The following is a 22721-nucleotide window of genomic DNA, read 5'->3' as shown; positions in this document are numbered from 1 at the left end:
AATAAAGTACTGACAAACAGAATACATACATACATTCGTACATACGTACATACACACATACATACATACATACACACATACATACACACATTCATATATACATCAATGCCATGACCAAGTTCCCTTTATCCCTGACAGGCAGAGATAGTTCAGCCAATGCAAGTCTATTAATCTAACAAAACTACAAAGATGGATTTAAAGACAAAAAATACATGGTCAAATCAATAGATGCAGAAAAAGCCTCTGACAAAACACAATATGCATTCATCATAGAAGTTTTAGAGAATATACAACTAGAGGAAATGTAAACCAACATTATATATATATATACATATATATATATACATATATATGTATATATATATATATGAAACTCACAAACAATATCATTAAATTGAAAAAATTCTAAAGCAATCACAGTAGAGTCAGAACTGAAACAGGGATGTCCACTATCCCCATCCCTTTTTATTAATTAGTTTCTTTATGTATTTATTCATTTTTCATTCCAGTATTGGCTTCTCTTCTCTCAGTCCCACTTTCACTCACTCATCCCCTTTCCATTATTCCTCAGAAAAGGGGAGACTCCTTACACACCCACCCAGCTCATCAAGTTCCATCAGGATTGAGTATGTCCTCTTTCCCTGTAGCCTGGCAAGGCAGTCCCATAAAGGGAAAGTGATGAAAAGGCAGACAACAGAGTCTATGACAGAGAAAGCCACTCACCCTTTACTAGTAGACCCACAGGGAGCCTGATTTTCCCATTGGCTACAACTATGTAGAGGACATAAGGCCAGTCCATGCAAGGTCCTTGGTTGTTGCTTTTGACTACACAGGTCACTCTGGGCCCTGGTTAGTTGCCTCTATTGGTATTCTTATGGAGCCCTTGTTACCTCTGAGCCTTTTTATCCTTCTATCCATTTTTCCTCTATACTTCCTGTGCTTTGCCCAATATTCAGCTCTGAGTCTCATCATCTGTTTTGAACTGCTGCTAGGTGGAGCATGTCAGAGACAGCTCTGCTAGACTTCTCTCTGCAAGCATAGCAGAATATTGTTAATAGTGTCAGGAATTAGCTCCCTTCCATGGGGTAAGTCCTTGGTTGGCCCAGGCATTGTTTGGACATTCCCTGAAATTCTATTTTATCTGTATCCCTGCTCATCTTTTAGGCAGGGTAAGTTTGCATCAAAGCACTGATCTCAAAGTACATGCTGGAGCAATGAGGCAAGAAACAGAAATAAAATGGATAAAAATGGAGATGGAAGAATACATACTATCCATATTTTGAGATAATATGATGTTATATTTGCAATCCCAAAAAATTCTACCACAAATTTTCTATAAACAATGCACAAATTAAGCACTATGGCAGGACACAGAATAAATTTATACAAATCATTAAATTGTATATATAACAACAACAACAAATCTTCAGTGGTGGAGATAATGGGCACACCTATTTTCAAGAGCATCAGAGAAAATGAAATATCAAGAAATAAACCTTACCAAGGAAGTGAAAGAACTCTAGAATAAACACTATAAACCTCTGATGACAGAGACAAAGAAATACACAAAGAAACGTAAAGATATCTCATGCTGAAAGTTTGGTAGAATTAAAATCGCAAAAATGTCCATTTGTTCAAAAGCTATGTACATATTTAGTGCAATGAAGCAAAATCCAGACCTCAATCTCTGCAGAGACAGATAAAGAACATCCTAAAGTATATAGATCTTACAACCAAAAATCCTTAAACAGCCAAACCAATCCTGAACAAAAAGAAATGCAAATAGATCCATATTTATCACTCTGCACAAAACTAACGTCCAAGTGGATTAAATACATCAACATAAAACCAGACATGTTAAATCTATTAGAAGAAACAATGAGGTTTATACTCACTCATAAGTGAATATTAGCCACATAGTACAGGATAACCATGCTACAATACAGACACTGATGCACCAACCAATGACCATGTAAGATGTGGACCTACACCCTCTGTTCAGATGTAGTAGATAGGCAGAACAGTCTCCTTGTAGGTCCCACAATATGAGAAGTAGAGACTACTTCTGACATGGACTTTCCCCCCTGATGTTTATCACTTCCCTCTGTCGAGGCAGCCTCACCAGGCCACAAAGGAAGAGGAAAGAAATAACACAGCCTACCTCAAAGACGATAATGAGCATCAAAGTTTCTCCTTATGGAGGTGGCTTCAAATGTGACAAATCAGCCATTGGGCAAAATGTTCTTATTTTGACACGGACAGAATTTTGCCTAAAAATGGGCAAATTTGGATGCAGGCAGGGTCGATGGCTAAACTCTGCCAAGACAGGGTAAGCAAGTCCTCGGAGTTTTCTGCCACACAAATATGTCAGATATGCTAGTAAGAAGGCTGCAAATGATGCTCTAATTTTCTAGAGAGTTTTGGGTGACTGTGCAGTCAAGAACTGTCTCTGTCATTTTTTTTTTTTCATTTTGGAAAGCTACTAACCTGCACCAGTGTTTAATCAGGTAGTCAAGTTTATTACTTCTTAATTCTCTGAAGAGGTTCAAGTCCAGATGATTTAGTTTTACAATTGAGCTTAGTTTTTTAGAGGTTAAGATATTTTTAGATCTAGGTAAATGTTTATACGTCGATAGAGATGAGATATGATAGATATTGATTTGCATTCAAAACTCTAGACTCACTAAGAAAGGAAATACGTTTTCTTCAAAGTTGCCAAATACAAATAAGCAAAACACTATGAATATAACATTTATATATCCTTATTGTTCCATGGTTCTTCGTGCTATAAGTATGTTATATTCTTTATATGTATATTAATATAAATGTATATTTAAAAAAGGAAAAATAGAAAACTAATATTTCAAGTCTCATTAAGAGATTATATGGAATAAATCGAGATAGTATTTGTATAAGGAAGAGGATAGGAGAATATAATCTGACCAACATGATCACACTAAAATTAGCTACCCAAGAAAGACACCAGCAAACTGGACATGTAAAGCCCATGAACCTTCAACCCTACCCAAAGAAACGCAGGCAATTGAGTAGCTAGGAGTAGGGTAGTGGCCCCTGTCTCCAGAAAAGAGCATAGCATTTGGTTACCCAGGGCCAAATGGTCAGCCCTGAACACGTAAAAACAAATGACACTATATAGACAATCTTAGGGTTATTATTGCTGTGGGAAAACATCATGACAAAAGCAAGTAGGGGAGGAAAGTGTTTCTTTGTCTAACATTTCATCACTGAAGTCAGTACAGGAACTCAAACATGAGAGAAAACTGGAGGAAATAGCTGATGCAGACACCACAGAGGAGCGCTGTTCACTGGCTTACTTCTCAGAGCTCACCAAGCCTACTTCTTTATAGAAACCAGGACCACCACCCCAGGGACAGGACCAAACACAATGGCCTGAGCCCTCCCCGATAAATCAGCAATTTTAAAAATGCCTTATACCTGGACTTTATAGAGGCACTTTACCACCTGAGGCTCCTTCCTCTCTAATGACTCTAGCTTGTGTCAAGTTGACATAAAAATACCTAGGCCACGAACTCAACGGATTATATTTAGGAATATATGTGTATAGACAAATATATATATATATATATATATATATATATATATATATATATATATATATATATATATATAATAACAGTAGAAGAAAATGGGCCCAGGAATTTGAACGAGTGTGAGAAAAAAAGTATACGACAGGGTATGGGAAAGGAAAAGGATGGGAGAAATAGTGTAATTAAAATACAATCTTAAAAATAAAGATCATAAAAATACAATAAGAATTATTTTCCACATTTTCCTGCTTTGACAAATCAGCTATGATTAACAAGCAATTAACATCACTGGCTAAAGCTGTATTTCACTAGCACAGTGAGACCCTGGTCAGATGAGGCAGAAGGATAAGATGAGGTTAATAAGAATCTCACTGAGCTCACATCAAATGTGCTTCATTAGGACAATAGAGTAGTGGTCAGCACTCAGAATCCAGGTGTCTAAGAGGCAAAGGCTACATCTCAAGCTGACAGCTATTCTTCCTCTTGTAGTGTATACTTCAGCTATACCTTACTTATCTTTGGAGGGAACAGTGGTAATTCTCGGTGACTTGGTAAGGATGCCTTTGTGTTGACCTGTTTTGCTCTATCTCCTCAAACAATTTCAACACTTTCTTTTTATGACATTTGTAGTATGATGGATAGATTTATGTCAATTTGACATAAGCTAGGTTTCTATTAAGAGAGGGAGCCACAATTAAAAAAAAGTCCCCAGTATAGTGGCCTGTGGAAAAGCCTGTGGTCCATTTTACAGGCTGATGAATAATGTGAGAGTGTCCAATTCAATATGGGTGTTGCCACCCCTGTGTTGGTGGTACTGAGTACATTAAGGAAGCAGGCAAAGAAAGCCATTGAGAGTAAACAAATAATCTGTATTTCTACATGGCCTTTGCATCTGTTGCTGCCTCCAGGTTACAGCACTCATTTCCTTGTATAATAGGCTACCTGTAAAAAAATAAATAAATAAAACCTCTTTCCCATGCCCTAAGGGATAATTTTTGTCAATGAATTTTTTATATCTGTAATATAAACCCTTACTTTACATATTGAATGTGTATGTCACTGGATTGAGGTGTTAGGTACCCTACATTAGGTGAAGAACTTTCATATTTTCTGGATGTGTTGTTGGCTGTGAACACTTACTGCTCTTTTCAGATGGCAAAATGAGCATGTAGTTCCCTAAGTACATTCTTTGAAATAATGCTGATAAAATTATCTTTCCCTCTCTCCAATCCAATCAGGTTCTTTGGGCTATTTTTGGCTTTGGAGCTGAAATGAAAGGCGACAATAGAAAACTTTCACTTACTATTTTCTGGATAACCTGTATATTCGGTCTTAATTTCTTGACTTATAACGTAACTGCTCCCATTATAAAGGCACATCTCCTCTGGTTTTCTAGGGGCTTTTCACATAAGTCAAACTGAATTACTCACAATAATGCTGACATTAATATGCTGTGATGGTTTACACTCACCGTTAATTTCACAAGATCTAGAGAAGTGGTTGTCAACCTTCCTAATTCTGTGACCTTTTGATACAGTACTATATGTTGGAGTGACCACAGCCTTAAAATTATCTCATTGGTATCTGATAACTGTAATTTTCTGCTGTTATCAATCATAGTATAAATATCTGATATGCAGGATAATTGATATGGGAGTCCTGTGGGTGTGGTGATCCACAGGTTGAGAACTGCTGATCTAGAGTAAAACATAAGAAATTTCTGGCCAGAGATGTGAGAGAATAACTAGATTTCATTAGTTTGAGGAATGGCTATACAGGGCTATTTTAAATAGGTGAGTTGGACTGGGATAACCTGACCTAAAAGCAGAAGAATTGATTTCTAGACTTGCATCCTAGACTACATGAAAAGGAGAAAGCAGACAAAACACAAAATTTGCCCCTTTTTACCTTCTCACCATAGATAAAATGTAACCAGCTTTCTAAATATCCTGCCACCAGGGCTGTGGACTCGGTCCTAGACTCCTTTCCAGAATTAATTGGAGCTTTTATTGGAGGATCCCTCAAGCTAATCAATTCCATTCAATTTACGAAAAGTTAGAATTACTACATTATACTATTGTTAGTGCTATTTCTATAGGGAGTAGGTTTTTTTCTTCTACACCTCCTTAAGAAATGTCTCCCCACAAGGAAATGCATGAAAATTGTAACAAACTATAACAGAGAATACCTGTTACACTAATAAGCTACAGGAGAGTCTGAAAATGTTTTGAACATAACATAATTGGAGCACATGGGAAATAAAATATGCGATAAAGTGTCTCAAATTTTTAAACTTGAGGAAAATAGACATCACTTAAACACTCAATGAAGGAGCAAGGAAATATTGGGAAACTTTTCACAGGTACTTTGACAAAAGCATTGTGGAGATTCCTTACAGTAATGTGAAACATACTTTGGGAATTCTCATCTGGTAGATATTTGAAATTATTATGATATGGGGGAAAGTGCTTTAATTTTTTTGAGCTTAGATAATGAATTAAGGTTTCATCTACTCTAACACTCCTTTCTATATATACTATATTTCTTCATCATTTACCTTCCTGCACCAGTAATAAAAATTCAGACCTCATAAGACTAAGTGGGAAAGATTTTATTTAATGAAAATCCATAAGCCAATCAATGAACTACTGAAGTAACCAAGACAGGAAATATAACAGGAGGCCCATTTGTCCCCCTTGCGCATGGTCTTGAATCTTAAAGTTTCTGGTGGGTATCTGAAGAATATTTGTGATTAGTCCTTGTAATTTTGGATTTTCAAGTCTATGTAAGTTGGAAATTTAAGTTTAAATGATAGAACACACTTCGTACCTTGAGGGAAGAGTGAAAGAAAGGGCAATGGTGCCACCTACTAGAAATAAGACAGAAGAAAGAGTTGCCATTGCCAGTGCAATGCCAATTTTCTGGGTATCTGGGAAGGAGGGTGTGTGGAAATATGGGGGGAAGGCAATCCCATCCTTGCGAATGATGGATAAGTAATTGTACAAGATGGTAAGGAAGACAAAGCTGCTAGCAATGATGTTCAGAATCCCTGGAAGACAGAATGGATTGTAAGTGATGTTCTTCCGGAGTCTTCCTGAGTACAATTTCCAAAGTGCAATGGTGTCAAAGATTGCCGCAAGCATGCCGAGATGGCTGGAAATGAGTAGCAGGTGTTGGACCACTCGAATATCCAAAGGAATGAAGTTGTCCTGGTAGCTATATTGATAACACACTCTGACAATGCTGGAATTCCTTTCCTGGTGGTGAACGCAGGTTCTCCACATCCCAACTAAGGTCATGGTGGTCATGGAGTCCAATGGGTCTTGAAAGCACCACACTCGCCACTCGGGGAGGCCCATAGAAACACTACAAAGGAACCATGCAAGAGTAGCAGCAGCAAAACCTCCTAGCTGCCGATTAGCATGCTTATTGACCATTGACATGGTGACAGTGAACACTTGGTAACTGCAAAGAAACAGAGGACATCATGAGGATGGGATTTTCAGCCCTGGGAGACTGTCCCCTGTGGGATCAATACAAGGAGAGAAGGGTTATGTTGAGCAAGTGAGCCTTTGACCAGTAAATCTCCTTCACAGAATCTGTTCTAATCAAAGTCAGATAAGAGACAACTCTGTGGCAACATTTTCTAGCACGTTGGCAATGCATACAACATCTAAGATAATTTTTTTCATTGTTTACAAGATTGAAGTGAAGTTTGGTCCCAAATATGCAGCCATCCAGATGGTTTTCATAGCATGAAACTTTATATTGAAAATAGGAGGCCACTTCTGCACAAAAATATAATTTATGAAAAATTCATAACATAAAATTGTATGACAAGTATAAAACAGGAACCATACATTTAGAATGTGAAAGTTGTTTTTTTACAATATATGGCTCTGCCATCCAGGCTGGCCTAGAACTATGCCCCTCATCTGGCCTTCAGCTGGAGACAATCCTGCTGCCTCTTTCTTCTTCCCAAATGCTATTAAGGCAGCAGCCACATCAGACTAGTAACATCATGTTTCAATGTTGATCAATGCTACAGCCAGTGTGAGTAATTTGTTCTTTTTCACAAAATGACTAGTTTCTCAAGGTATGGATGACCTATGCTTTCTCTGCTCCACCATTGAGTTTTGACATCTGGGATTACACAAATCTTTACCTATCATGAATATTGTCATGTGCATTGTATATGAGTATAATCATTCATTCCTACATAAAAAATATATATAGTATTTGATTTGGGGGTATCTAAAACCACAATCTAGTGCCACACTCATTCAGTGTGTCTTGGTAATGGTTTCTATTGCTGAAATTAAATTCTATGACCAAACAAACAAAACCTTAGAGCACAGAAAATCATTTATTTTTACATGTTTATATAAAACTCATGGTGATATATATTTTCATTTCTCTGGGCTTTATCTTAAGGAGCAGAACTGGTTTGTGTGATATGGTGTCTAGCATGTATTTTAGAATTGATTAAATCAAAGATATGAATAATCTAGAAAATATACTGTTGTAAGAATGCAAATGAGTGTGAAATAACTGAAATATAATATACAAATGTCAAAACTACAAAATGACTGTAACTAACAAAATCTTTCAATAATAACTTTGTTTCTACTTCTCAATAATATGACTCCTTCTGGATAAAGAAACAAGGCCTTTCTTGGTATGATATAAAAGGAGGGACAACTAACACCAATGGATGTTGAAAAGCCATATGAAAACCTACTGCTATAGAAGATTCCTAAACTATATGCCCACATGACAGAAATTTAAATGGAGTCACTTGTAATGGGAAGAAACAATGTCTTAACTATATATCTTATGCCACATAGTAAAATATGGGTTATGTTTTGTCAAGTCTTAATGCAAATGATTTTCACAGACCCCAAACATCAGACGTTACTACCGAAACTGTTGATTGTTCTCTATATCTTGACAATATAAGGCCCTATTCCTAAATACACCAGTTACTTATATCATCAAACATGAAAGCTTCACCCAGACTGAGTAGCTAGAAATCATTTGTATGCTACAAGAAAATAAAAATAACCATGAATAATATTCGGGTTCAAATCCTGAGACATACAGTAATGACTTGATTTTAAGATATACTGGTATAATACATTTACAAATGTTATGTTGATAACCATCCACTCATTATTGGATTTAAAATTCACTCCATGAAATAGGACTCCTATTTGACACTAATGTAGACACGACCCTGGCATAATGTCACAGGCCTTAAATAAACCCTCATGCTATCATTATGCTAAAGGAACATAGCAATAATATGACTCATAAAATTATACAATACTAGCCAAAAATTGATATTTCATTCATCACTCATCAGGAAAGCTTCTCATGGTCAACAGTAATAATACAGAGACACATAAGCTGAACACTACAGAGAAAATGATTTTGGAACATTGATACTAAATTGGATCTCTTTATAAAATCCCCTCCCTTTGCAGGACAGGAATCAATGTGGAAGAGGAAGAAGAACAGTTCGTAGAACTAGAGGTGATGGATTAATAAAAAGAAACACCATCTTCCACACACAACAAGGCAGATGCATACATGAACTCTGAATTTGCCAGCATGTGCAAGGCATGGACAAGTTAAAACCATAAAAAATAAATACAAAGAAAAAGTGGTGGACATGGGGCTCAACAAGTGACCAAACAGTTATGTGCAATTAGTACATCCTAGGAAATGGAAAATAAGTTATATATAATAAACTATCACTCGGTAATCAATCCCATCTCAGAGTTAAGACCATATGCAGTAGGAGCCTACCAACTAAAAACAGCCATCATTTTCAGATACAGACAACCAAGCAGGCATGAAAAGAATCATGCTTTTTCAAAGACACACTCCATAGAATCTATTTAGTGCCCAACATCCCATTTACTTCAGTTTTCAGGGCTTCTCAACACAGCATTAACACCAGAGCCTTTTGCAGACACAGGCTACATTGAAATGATAACACCAACACCATGGTAAATTAGGGAAAAGCCATACAAATGCAGGTGATAGAATGATTCCTTATAAACTTGAGGAGAGAAATTTTCATAGGAGTGGCAAACGGATCATCCTTGTATCCATTACACTGAAATGTCAGTCCCAAAAGATCAAGCAATATGTGATTCCAATAAAATGAACCCTGATACAGCCACATCCAGATGAAGGCAGCCCAGTGGGTGTTTCTAGCAGCCAGAGCAGTGAGAAATGATAAATGAGATTCAATGAGGACAGCATTTCAGTTGGAGAATGTGAACACTGGTGACATTTCCACATGCCTATGAATATACACATAACCACAAACCTACTTCTTCAAAGTCTTCTGATATACAGGCTTAGAAACATTAATTACATCTACAACAAGATGGATGGAGCTTCTACTTACATGCGATGCTATCTCCAAGTGAAGACAAGTAGCCAAGTGGCCAGTTATGTGGCACAATGCAGAATTAGCTGGATCAGCACTGCTAAGGAGGACAGAGCTTTCCTCGTGTGTCCTTCAAGGCTAGTTGCTGACTTCACAGTCAGCTGTGAGGTAACTGGCCTGCTTCACAGTTCTGAGACCTTTATTGTGTCATAAAATTCTATCATTGAGCTCATCTTCCACATTTCAGCTTTTAGTATGTCGGTGAAAAGACACTTTGGGTGCTAACCACACAAGGTTTTCAATTTCTAGTGCCATATGTTTTCTTATGCAACATTTGAAGTGTTTGATGTGTTTACTTGTGTGTTTCCCTGCTCATAGTCAAGACCTACCTGCATCAAGACTGATTGAGCCCTGTATACTGTCCAGTACATGTTTTGTTCTCTTTATGGATGATTTCTAACCTTTTCATTGGGGGCAGTGACATTTTAGAAGAGTCATAGCCATGTATAGATCCAGATGCCAACAGAAGTGGCATCAACAACCCAGAAAATATCCTGCTCGATTCATTAAAGATTCTCACACAGATCCAATTCTGGTTCCGTAAAAATAGAGAAGAAAAGGGGATAAATGGAGGGAGAACAGAATTTAAGAGGATGATGAAATTAGTTGCAATATGGAACTTTTTTGGTTTTGTTTTTGAGACAGTTTCTACATCTAACACACAGGCAACTTGAATGTGTAGTGAACTGTCTCTGACACCAGGGCACTGTTGTTTCAGGCATGTTCTACCATGATATTGATAAGTTCTCTTATTAGCTACTTTTCTATCGCTGTGATAAACTCCCATGACCATTTTATAAAAGGAAGATATAATTTGGGCTCATATTTCCAGACAGACAGTCCATATTGACAGGGAAAATTATATCAGGGAATCATGATGGTGGGGAACCATGATGGCAGGGAACTATGATGGCAGGGGAACAAGGGTTGCAGGGTAATAAGGACAACAAGGAAAGCATCATGGCAGGGAACTGTGATGGCAGGGGCACCAGGATGACAGGAGAACCATGATAGCAGGGAAATGTGAGGTGATTGCTAACATGTGACATAGATCTTTTTAAACTCAGTTCCTTGAGTGATTCCACTGGCATAATAAGCAGGACTCCAGCAGACCAATTAAATATCAAATCAGCAATTCAAAAAAGGAGACTGCAAACACAGCTGCTGGAACCCAGAGCAGCAGGGGAAACCCAAAGTCCCTAAGCATTCCCTGGAAATGTTCTTTCTAGGAGCATCTTGAAATGGAGCCCTGAACAGCCAGACAATAGGAAACAATACCAAGACCCAACAGCCCAGCCTCCTCTTTTGGGCACATATTTTTTTCAGAGTCCTTACTAAGATGTTTTTCAGATACTAAAGATAAACCCCCCACAAGAGGTAGTTCCTCTTCTTGTGGATAAACATCACTGTTCTCTCACAAGTCTGTTCATCATTTCACATGTGGGATCAAAACAAAAATATGTTTGTATCCACTCCACTCACTTTTGGCCAATTGTAACTTATTTAAGAATCTTCCACCAAGTGAATGTGGTCCTTTCTTTTCTCTTCCTATTTCTCTTCCTTCTCTTTTTGAAACATGGAACAATGTGTCCCAAGCTGTGCTTGAAGCTTCAACAGTAATTATTTACCTGTTCCTTAAGTGTTTTACAGGAGGATTGTGCTTCAGTGCCATGTTTAAGGTATCCAGATGAGACATGATAGGCTGTGATCATATGTTGGAGAAGGAGATCCCCTTCTGTCACAGGTCTAGTGGAGGAGAATAGATGAAAGAGGGAGTGAGGGTGGGTAGGGAAGATTAAAATGAAGGGAAAACAATTGGGATGGAATCTGAATAAATCATTTTATAAAAAATTTAAAGATATTGTTTGGTGGGAAGAGTGTTGCTGGTATTTGAACCCAGGGCCTCATGCTCATATCCTCCTCTCCTCAACTACATGTTTACCACCAATACTTTGATTCTTTTAACAAAGCTATAGTGGAGGGGAAAAAAGATTGTCTGCTTATGTAGTTGTTGTTGTTGTTTTTCTTGTTGTTGTTGTTGAGACCAAGTCGGAGGATTTTGTTGACAAGCTGTGATCATAGTTTTGGCACATTTTCTGTAGTTGATTGCAGAGTAAACCCAGATTAGCTGACCTTAAGCAAGTCCCAGTGTGTATACAGACTTCCACAGCTGTGCCCAATCCTATGCATGCTAAAGAGACAATCATTAGATGAGATTTTTTTCTCATTCAATTCTGTCACTAAATGTAGATATATTTCCACTCTCTGGATTTCTTGGTTCCCTGCTAAACAGACAGGGAACAGGAGAGCAAGGAATATACAGAGAAATCAATATTACATTTGTTTTATTAAATGCCTGCTAGAGTACTATATATTGTTCTCCTGAGGAAAAAAAGAGACCAAAATAGAGAAAAAATTACATTATCATTTTATCATTATAAAAATCATCACTGTATTTGGAGAAGAATCTTGGTATAAATTAACATTCAACAAATAACTTGATAGTCATTATATGGTGTCTACACCTAATGCCAAGGTGATTATTTTTCATTCTTCCTTGAAGAGCCTATTTCTACATTTCAGTGTGTCATTTTTCTCAATGTCTCTCTTTCTCTTAAGCCTCTTACTTAAACCAATGTTAGAATTCTCTTCATTGAAATCCCCATACTGTGTGTCATATTTGTTATTCCTGAAGTTCTTTTCTGCTTTGAAGCAATGAATCATGTTTGGCCTGAGCCAAAGTCCCTAAAAGAATATAGATGGTCCTCCAGGTACTGAACTGGATAACACAGAGTTCTATATCTCTTCTCTCAGTACGGACACTGCCATATAAGAAGAAGGATCTTACCAGATGAAAGCACTGAGATATTTCACTTCACAGTCTTCAGAACCACGAATTAAATAACTTCGATTTTTTTCATTTTGACAGAGTTTTGCTTTGTAATTCATGCTCATCCTTCCCTTACTATATAGATCAGAAGTCAGAACTTCAACTGCTTTTACTTGATGCACATGTGCAATCGCAGCAGTTAGGAGACTGTTACAGCAAGTAGGTCCAGCGTTAAGGCCAACCTGGGTAACTCAATAAAACATTCCCTCAAAATAAACATGGCCTGGAGATGTAGCTGAGTGGCAAAACACTTACTTAGTGTACATGAGGGTCTAAGTTTAATCTTCAATATTAGCAATAAAAATTGTAAGATAAAAAGACAGCCAGATATACAAATGGATACATCTGTAACTTCTCAAGGCGCTGAGGCAAGAGCATACTGAGTATTATTAAATGTCAGAAATACCATCACTTTCCAATTTCACAAGGAAAACTGTCACATGGTACTGCTGAGTGTTTCATGATCCCAGAACACAGTCTTTGATGAGAACCTTTGTCCTGTGATAACAGAGAACTATGAGTATCTATGTGCAAGGAACTTACTTAAAGCATGATCACATCTCTGATAGGCTCCATGCTACCAATTTATGAATGATGTTTTTTGAACTTTTTATTAATTAATTAATTATTCAATTTAAATCCCAGTTGTAGTCCACTTCCTCCTCTCTTCCCAGTCTCACACTGTCCCATCCTCCTTCCATGGCCTCAGAAAATAGGAGAGCCCCTTACTCTCCCACTGAAGCTCACCAAGTTTCATCATGACTGAATTCCTCCTCTTCCCCTGTGGCCTGGCAAGGCAATCCCACCAGTGGTAAGTGATCAAAGAGTGGGGGACAGAGTCCATGGAAGAGACAGCCCTAGCTCCCCTTTCTAGTGTACCCACAGGAAGCCTGAGCTGTCACCAACTACATTTTTGGGGGGACCTAGGTCCAGTCAATGAATGGTCCTCAGTTGGTGCTTCAGACTCCACAAGCCTCTCTGGGCCCTGGTCTGTTGGTTCTGTTGTTCTGCTTGTGGAGATCTTGTCACCTCTATGTCCTTTTCTTTTTTTCCCACACTTTTCCACTAGATTCCCTATGCTTTGCCCAATGTTTGCTTGTGAGTCTCAGAATCTGTTTCAAAGTGCTGCTGAGTGGAGCCTCTCAGAGGACAACTCTGCATAGCATCCATAGCAGTGTATTGTTAATAGAGTCAGGGGTTGTCTCTCTTCCACTGGGTGGGACATGGGTTGGGACAGGCATTAGTTGGACCTGCTATCACTCTCTGCTATATTTGCTCTATCTTTAGCCAAGTCTTGTAGAATTCTGCAGTAAAACCATATGACCTTGGAATTTTTGTTTGGGAGTCTTTTGATGACTGCTTCTATTTCCTAATGAGTTATAGGATTGTATAAACTGTTTATCTTATCTTGATTTAACTTTGGGAAGGGAAATCTTTCAAGAAAATAGTTTAATTCCTTGAGATTTTCCAATTTTGTGGAATACAGGCTTTTGAAGTAAGACAAAGATTGTTTCGATTTACTCAGTGTCTGTTGTTATTTCTGCCATTTAATTTTGATTGTGTTGACTTGAATACTCTCTTTCTACCTTTTACTTAGTTTGACTGAAAGCTTGTCTATCTTGTTGAGTTTCTCAAAGAACCAGATGTTTTTTCAATGACTCTTTGTATTGATCACTTTGTTTCTAAAATATCAATTTCAGTCCTGAGTTTGATGGTTTCCTGTTGTCTATACCTCTTGGATATGTTTGCTTCTTTTTTCTAAAGATTTCAGGTGAGCTGTTAAGTTACAAGTATTGAATCTCTCCAATCTCATTACGAAGGCACTAATTCTATGAACTTTCCTATTAGCACTTCTTTCATGGTGCCCCATACTTTTGAGTATGTAATTACTTCATTTTCATTAAATTTTAGGAAGTCTTTCATTTCTTTATTTCTTCCCTAACCAACTGGTCTTTGAGCAGGGAGTTTTTAAGTTTCCATGAGTATGTGGGATTTTTATTATTTCTCTTGTTGTTAAGGTTCAGCTTTAATAAATGGTGATCTGATAAAGAACAATGGATAAAGAATCAATTTCCTTACATTGATTAAGGTTTGCTTTGTGACCAACTACATGGTCAGTTTTGGAGAAAGTTCCCTGAGGTGCTGAGAAGAAAATATATTCTTTTGTGTTTGGATTAAAAGTTCTGTATATATCAACTTTGTCCATTTGATCCATGTTTCATTATTTCTTATTTAATTTCTGTCTCAATGATCTGTCCATTGGTGAGAGTGGGGTTTTAAAGTCTCCCATTATTAATGTGTAGGGATGGATATGTTATTTAAGCTTCAGTAATGTTTCATTTGTGAATGTGGATGCCCTTATATTCAGGGCATAAAGGCTTAGGATTTTTCCTTTGATGAAAATGTAGTGTCCTTCCTCATCTCTTTTGATTAATTTTGATTGAACTTTCATTTTATTAGATATTAGTATTGCTACTTCAGCTTGCTTCATTGGTCAATTTGCTTAGAAAACTTTTTCCAGGCATTTACTCTGAAGTTATGTCTATCTTTTTGCTGAAGTGTGCTTCGTTTATTGAGCAGAATGTTTGATTCTATTTACACATCCATTCTGTTAACCTGTGTCTTTTTATTGGAGAGTTGAGTCCATTAATGTTGATAGATGTTAGTGACCAATGAGTGTTAGTTCCTTTTATTGTTGTGTTGGTGGTAATAGTGATTTTAGTGTGCTTGTCTTATTTTGGTTTTGCTGTTGTGAAGTTATCTATATCCTATATTTCATCATTGTATTTGACCACGGTGGGTTGGAGTTTTCATTCTAGTATCTTTTGTAAGTGTGCTTTGGTGTATATATCTATACATTTTAAAGTTTAGTTTTGTCATGAAATATCTTGTTTTCTACCTCTATGGTGATTATAATTTTGCTGGGTGTAGTAGTTTTGTCTGACATCTTCTGTCTCTTAGTGTCTGTGTGACATCTGTCCAGGCCCTTCAGGCTTTTATAATCTCTGTTGAGAAGTCAGGTGAGATTCTGATAGGTCTGCCATTATAGGTTACTTGGCATCTCCCTTTCCACTTTTAATATTATATCTTTGTTTTGTGGATTTGGTGTTTTGATTATTCTGTGTCAGGAGAAATTTCCTTTCTGCTTTATTCTATTTGTTGTTCTGTTAGCCTCTTGTGTTTGAAGGCATCTCTTACTTTAGATGGGCTAAATTTTCCTCTATGATTTTCTTGAAAATATTTTCTGGACCTTAGAGCCTGGAACCTTCTCTTTCTTCTAATTCTACTATTCTTAGATTTTATCTTTTCATGGTATCCTTGGTTTCTGGGATGCTTAGTCTTGGGATTTTTTATTTAATATTTTCTTTGAAAGATGTATCCATTTCTTCAGCATTTTCTATGCCTAAGATTATGTCTTCTGCCTCTTGTCTTCTATTGGTGATGCTTGCCCCTTTGGTTCCTATTCTCTTCTCTAAGTTTTCTATTTCCAGGATTTCTTAAATTTGTGTTTTCTTTATTGATTCTATTTCTGTTTCCAGGTCTTTAATTATTTATCCCTTCCTTCTCCTGTATGGTTGTATTTCTCTGAATTTCATTGAGGGATTTATTCATTTCCTCTTTAAAAGCACCAGCAACTTCATAAGCATAGATTTAAAGTCATTTTCCTGTGTTGTGGCTATATTAGGACATCCAGGTTTTGCGGAGGGTTCCAATGCAACCATATTGCCCTGATTTTTTTTATTTATTCAGATTACATCTCAATTGTTGTCCCATTCCTTGTATCCACCCATTCCTCCCTCCCTCCTACTTTCACCCAATGTCCCTCCACTATGTCAGTGACTGAAGGGAAACTCCATGCCCACTATACAGTCATAAGCTATCAAGTCTCATCTTGGTAGCCTGCTTATTCTTTCTTTGAGTGTCACGAGGCCTCCTCACCAAGGGGAGCTTGTTAAAAATGAGTCACCAGAGTTCATGTCAGAATCAATTCCCACTCTCCTCATAACTGTGGAGAATGTCCTGTCTATTGGCTAGATCAGAGTAATGATTTGATGTTTACTGCATGTATTGTCCTTAGTTGGTGCAGAAGTTTGAGCAGACTCCCCTGGGCACCCATCCACCTATCATGATGTTCTTCATATAGGTTTCTGGGACCCTCTGGGTCCTTCTATTTCCTCATTTTCCTATATTTCTCTTACCTAGAGTCCCAATAGGATGTCCTCACATCTATCCCAATCTCCTGTTAGGTAAGTGAAAATGTTCACGGGGTATCCCTTTTGGGCTAGTCTCTAATTATAAGTGAGTATATACCATGTGAGTCTGTCTATTTCTGGGTAAACTCACTCAGTATGATCATTTCTCCTTCCATCTATTTGTCCACAAATTCCAGGATCTCCATATTTTTAATGGAAGAGTAGTATTCCAGAGTGTAAATGTACCACAGTTTCTTTATCCATTCTTCAACTGAGGGACATTTAGGTTGTTTCCAGATTATGGCTATTATAAATAAGGCCACTATGAACATGGTTGAGGATATGTCCTTGCTGTGTTGTGGAGGGTCTTCTGTGTATATTTTATGGAGTGGAATAGCTAGGTCTTGAGGAAGGCCTATTCCCAGTTTTCTGAGATAGCGTCAGATAGATTTCCAAAGTTGTACAAGTTTGCATTCCCACCAGCAATGAAGGAGGGTTCCCCTTTCTCCACATCCTCACCAACATGTGATGTCACTTGACTTTTTGATCTTAGCTATTCTGATGTGTTTAAGTTGGAATCTCAGAGTCATTTGGATTTACATTTCTCTGATGACTAAGGACATTGAGCATTTCTTTAAGTGTTTCTCAGCCATTTGATACTCCTCTGTTGAGAATTCTCTATTTAGCTCTGAGTCCCATTTGTTAATAGGGTTACTGGGTTTGGTGTTGTTTAATTTCTTGAGTTTTTTATATATTTTGGATATTACACCTTTGTCAAATGTAAGGTTGAAGATCTTTCCCCAGTCTGTATGCTGTGGCTTTGTTCCATTGACAATGTCTTCTACCAATCCAGTGTCTCTGGTGTTACATCAAGATCTTTAATCCACTTGGACTTGACTTATGGATGGTGACAAATACTGGTCTAATCACATTTTTCTCCAGGTAGACATACAGTTAAATCAATACCATTTGTAGGAGATGCTATCCTCTTTCCATTGACTAGATTTGGCTTCTTTGTCAAAAATCAAGTGAACATATGTGTGTGGAATCATTTCTGGGTCTTCCATTTGATTCCATTGATTAACCAGCCTATTTCTGTGCCAGTACTATGCTGTTTTACTGTTGCTCTATAGTACAACTTGAAATCACATATGGAAATTCCTCCAGAGAATCTTTTATTATATAGGATTGTTTTTGCTATTTTCGGTTTTTAGTTTCTCCATATGAAGTTGAGAATTGATCTTTCAATGTCTTTGGATATTTTGTAGGTCTTTTGATAGAGATTGCATTGAATCTATAAATTGCTTTTGGTAAGGTGGCCACTTTTACTATGTTAATTCTCCCAATCCATGAACAAGGGAGATCCTTCCATCTTCTCATGTCATCTACAATCTCTTTCTTCAGAGATTCAAAGATATTTTTAAACAAGTCCTTCACTTGCTTGGTTAGAGTTACACCTAGATATTTTATATTGTTTGTGACTATCATGAAAAGTGGAGTTTACCTTATTTCTTCCTCTGCATGATTGTCATTTGTATAAAAGAAGACTACTGACTTTTTTGAGTTGATTTTGTATCCAGGAAATTTGCTGAAGGTGCTAATCACCTGTGGAAGTTCACTGGTATAGTTTTGGGGGGTCACTTATGTACACTATCATATCATCTGCAAATAGGCATAATTTGACTTCTTCCTTTCCCATGTGGATACCCTTCATGTTCCTTTTGTTGTTTTATTGTTCTGATTAGGACTTCAAGTACTATATTGAAGAGATATGAAGAGAGTGGGCATCCTTGCCTGGTCCCAGATTTTAGAAAAATTTCCCTGAATATCTCTCCATTTAATTTAATATTGGCTCATGGCTTACAGTATATAGCCTTTATTACACTGAAGTATGTGTCTTGTATCTTTGATCTCTCCAATACTTTAAATATAGATGGGTGTTGGATTTTATCAAATGCTTTTTCTGCATCTAAGGAAATGATCATGTGTTTTTTTTTTCTTTCAGCTTTTTTATATGGTGGATTACATGAATGGATTTCCATATATTTAACCATGCATGCATGCCTGGAATGAAGCCTACATGGTCATGGTGAATGATATCTTTGATGTGTTCTTGTATTCATTTTCCTAGTATTTTATTGAGTATTTTTGCGTCAATGTTCATAAGAGAAATCGGTCTGAAATTCTCTTTCTTTGTTGGGACTTTGTGAGGCTTATGTATCAAAGTGACTGTGGCTTTATGGATGAATTTGGTAATGTTCCATTCATTTCTATATTTTGCAGTAGCTTGTATTAGCTCTTCATTGATGGTCTGGTACATTTCTTCCCTGAAACCATCTGGCCATGGACATTTTTTGATTGGGATACTATCAATAATTGCTTCTATTTCTGTAGTTGAAATGGAACTATTTAATTTGTTTATCTGATCTGGATTCAATGGTGTCAAGTGGAATCGATCAAGAAAATTGTCCATTTCCCTTAGATTTTCAAATTTGAGGCATATATGCCTTTAAAACAGGCACTTATGATTCTTTGTATTTCTTCAGTGTCTGAGGTAATGTCTCTCTTTTCATTGCTGATTTTGCTGATTTGGATAGTGTCTCTCTGTCTTTTAGATAGTTTGGTTAATGTTTTGTCTATCTTGTTGATTTTCCCAAGGAACCAGCTCCTGATTTTGTTGATTCTTTGAATTGTTCTACTTGTTTCTAATTCATTGATTTCAGCCCTGAGTTTGTGTCTACTTCTCTTGGGTGTTTCTGAATCTTTTTCCCCCAGGGCTTCCAGATGTGTCATTGCCGTGCTTATGTGGGATGTTTCCAATTTCTTTATAAAGGCACTTCATGCTATAAATTTTCCCCTAACACTGCTTTCAATGTTTCCCACAAATTTGGGTATGTTGTTCCTTCATTTTTATTGAATTTCAGGAAGTCCTTAATTTCTTTCTTTATTTCATCCCTGGCCCAGGTATCATTAAGTAGAGAGTGGTTTAGTTTCCATATGTGTGTAGGCTTTTTAAATTTTCTGTTGTTGTTGAAGTCCAGCATTAGCTCATATTCATCTGATAGGATACAAGGTATTATTTCAATGCTATTGTATCTATTGAGACTTGCTTTGTGCCCTACTATGTGTTCAATTTTGGAGAAGGTTCTGTGGGGTTCTGTGAAGAAGGTGTAATCCTTTTTGTTTGGTGAAATGTTCTGTAGATATCTGTTAGATCCATTTGATTCACGAGGTTGTTTAATGTAGTTATTTCTTGGCTAGTTTCTGGTTCAATGACCTATCCTCCAGTGCAAGTAAGATGTTGAAGTTTCCCACTATTAATGTATGGGGATCGATGAGTGGTTTAAGCTTTGTTAAAGGTTCTTTTACAAATGTGGGTGCCCTTGTATTGGGAGCACAGATGTTCAGAATTGTGATGTCATCTTGGTTGGCTTTAACTTTGATGAATATGAAGTGTCTTTCCTCGGACATTTTGGATAATTTTGGTTGCAAGTCTATTTCATCGGATATTAAAATAGTTACACAAGCTTGCTTCTTGTGACCATTTGTTTGGAATATTTTTTCCAGCCTTTCACTCTGAGGCAATGTCTGTCCTTCTGCCTGAGATGTATTTCTTGAATGCAGAAGAAAGTTGGATCTTGTTTAAGGATCCATTCAATTAGTCTCTGTCTTTTTAATTGGGAGTTGAGACCATTGATGTTGAGAGATATTTATGATCAGTGACTGTTAAGTCCCTTAATTTTAATGTTGGTTACAGTAGAGCGTTTGTGTGGTTGTGTTATGTGATGGTGTAGTTATCTATTTCCTGTGTATTTTGGTTGTAGCTTGTTCTGTGGGGTAAAATTTTCCTTCCAGTATGTTCTGTCAAGCCAGCTATGTGGATAGATACTGTTTGAATTTGATTTTTTCATGGAATATCTTGTTTTCTCCATCAATGCTTATTGAAAGTTTTACTGGGGATAGTAGTCTGGCCTGGCATCTGTGGTCTCTTAGGGTTTGAAGGATCTCTGTCCAGGCCCTCCTGGACTTTATGGTCTCTGGTTAGAAGATGGGTGTAATACTGATAGGTTTGCCATTAAATGTTACTTGGCCCTTTTCTTTTGCTGCTTTCAATATTTTTTCTTTGTTTTGTATATTTTGTGTTTTGAGTATTATGTGGGGGGAGGTTTTTCTTTTCTGGTCTACTCTATTTGGCATTCTGTAGGCCTCTTGTATGTTTATAAACATCTTCTTTAAATTGGGGCTATTTTCTTCTAGGATTTTGTTGAAAGTATTTTCAGGTGTTTTCTCTTTCCTTAATTCCTATTACCCTTAGGTTTCGTCTTTTCATAGTGTTCTTGATTTCTTGGATGTTTTGTGTCAGGACTTTTTCAGTTTTAGCACTATCTTTAATGGTTGTTTCAAGTACTACCATAATATCTTCCATTGCCGAATTTCATTCCTCCATCTCATTTATTCTGTTAGAAAAACTCACCTCTGTGTTGTTTGCTTCCTCTTTAACCTTTCTTTATCCCATTTTTCATCTGTTCGGGTATTTATCATTGATTCCATTTTCATCTTCAGATTTTGAATGTTTTATTGATTTCATTTCAATTGATTGGTTGAATTTTTCTGGATTCCTTCCAGTGCCTGTCTATAGGCCTCTTTTATGTCTTCTACCTGTTTGGTTATGTCTTCGTACATTTATTTATGTGTTTTATTTGTTTTCTCCATTATCATCTTCTTCACTAGGGATTTGATGTCATTTTCCCGTATTTCCATTGTGCTTGAGTTTGCCGGGTTCCTTTCTTTGTGATAGTTGGGTAATGGAGATGCCATATTGTTTTGGTTTTTGTTGTTCATGTTTTTAAGCTGGCTTTTAGTCATCTTGCTGTGTCTGATGTTGCGAGGTATCTTCTGGAGTCCTTCACTTGTCATTGAGAGTAGTTTGTTGGTGACTGATTGTAGGTTGATGGTCTTTGCCTGTGCTGATCAGGGAACTCTTCCCTAAGATGGGCAGACACCCTGGTTTTGGTTCCTGAAGACTTTGGTCCACACCCTGGGGTCACACCTAGGCCAGCCAAAGTAGGTGCTAGTGTTCTGCAGCTCCAGCATTAGTTTGAGGTAGAGTATGTAGACCCAATTTTCCTATCCTTAGCTGGGCTTTGAATACCCTGCCTTCAGGCCCTGGGGCTTTTTGGGTCCTAAGCTCATATCACCCTAGGGTTCCTGAAACCCTGTTGGCTTTTATTAGTTTTTTCTGTTTCTGCATGCTTCAACCAGGTAGTGGGGCCTAGGTTCCACCTTCCAGGGAGAGAATAGCTACTGCCTTTTAATTGTTGTTTGTTGGCTAGACTTTTACTCTATCTCTTCTGACCTGTCCAGCCACTTCCATGAATATAAGAGTCCCAGCTAAGCTGTGGAGCCTGGCTAGGGTGGGTCCATTGTCACCAGTTGTTCTAGGGTAGTCCTCTGGGGCTAGTTGTTTGGCTTCTGTCCAGCTCTGCTCAGAGGGCTGCTGAGGTTCTTGACTCCCAGAAGTGTTTCTGTTTTACATCATACCATTGTGGCTGTGTATCCCTGGTTTCAGCATCTCTCAGCTTGTAGACAGGGTCTGGACCAGGCGC

General features: G+C 37.4%; 1 protein-coding gene across 1 annotated transcript; it reads right to left on the bottom strand.

The window, feature by feature from the left end:
• Nucleotides 1–6373: 6373 nt before the first annotated feature.
• Nucleotides 6374–7006, bottom strand: LOC127184651 (claudin-34-like). Its single transcript, XM_051140987.1, has one exon. The coding sequence runs from the start codon at nucleotides 7004–7006 to the stop codon at nucleotides 6374–6376; it is 633 nt and encodes a 210-aa protein (XP_050996944.1).
• Between the last annotated feature and the right edge of the window lie 15715 nt (nucleotides 7007–22721).

Source organism: Acomys russatus, chromosome X, assembly GCF_903995435.1.
Source record: "Acomys russatus chromosome X, mAcoRus1.1, whole genome shotgun sequence".
NCBI lineage: Eukaryota > Metazoa > Chordata > Mammalia > Rodentia > Muridae > Acomys > Acomys russatus.
This window is presented reverse-complemented; position numbering and strand designations above follow the sequence as displayed.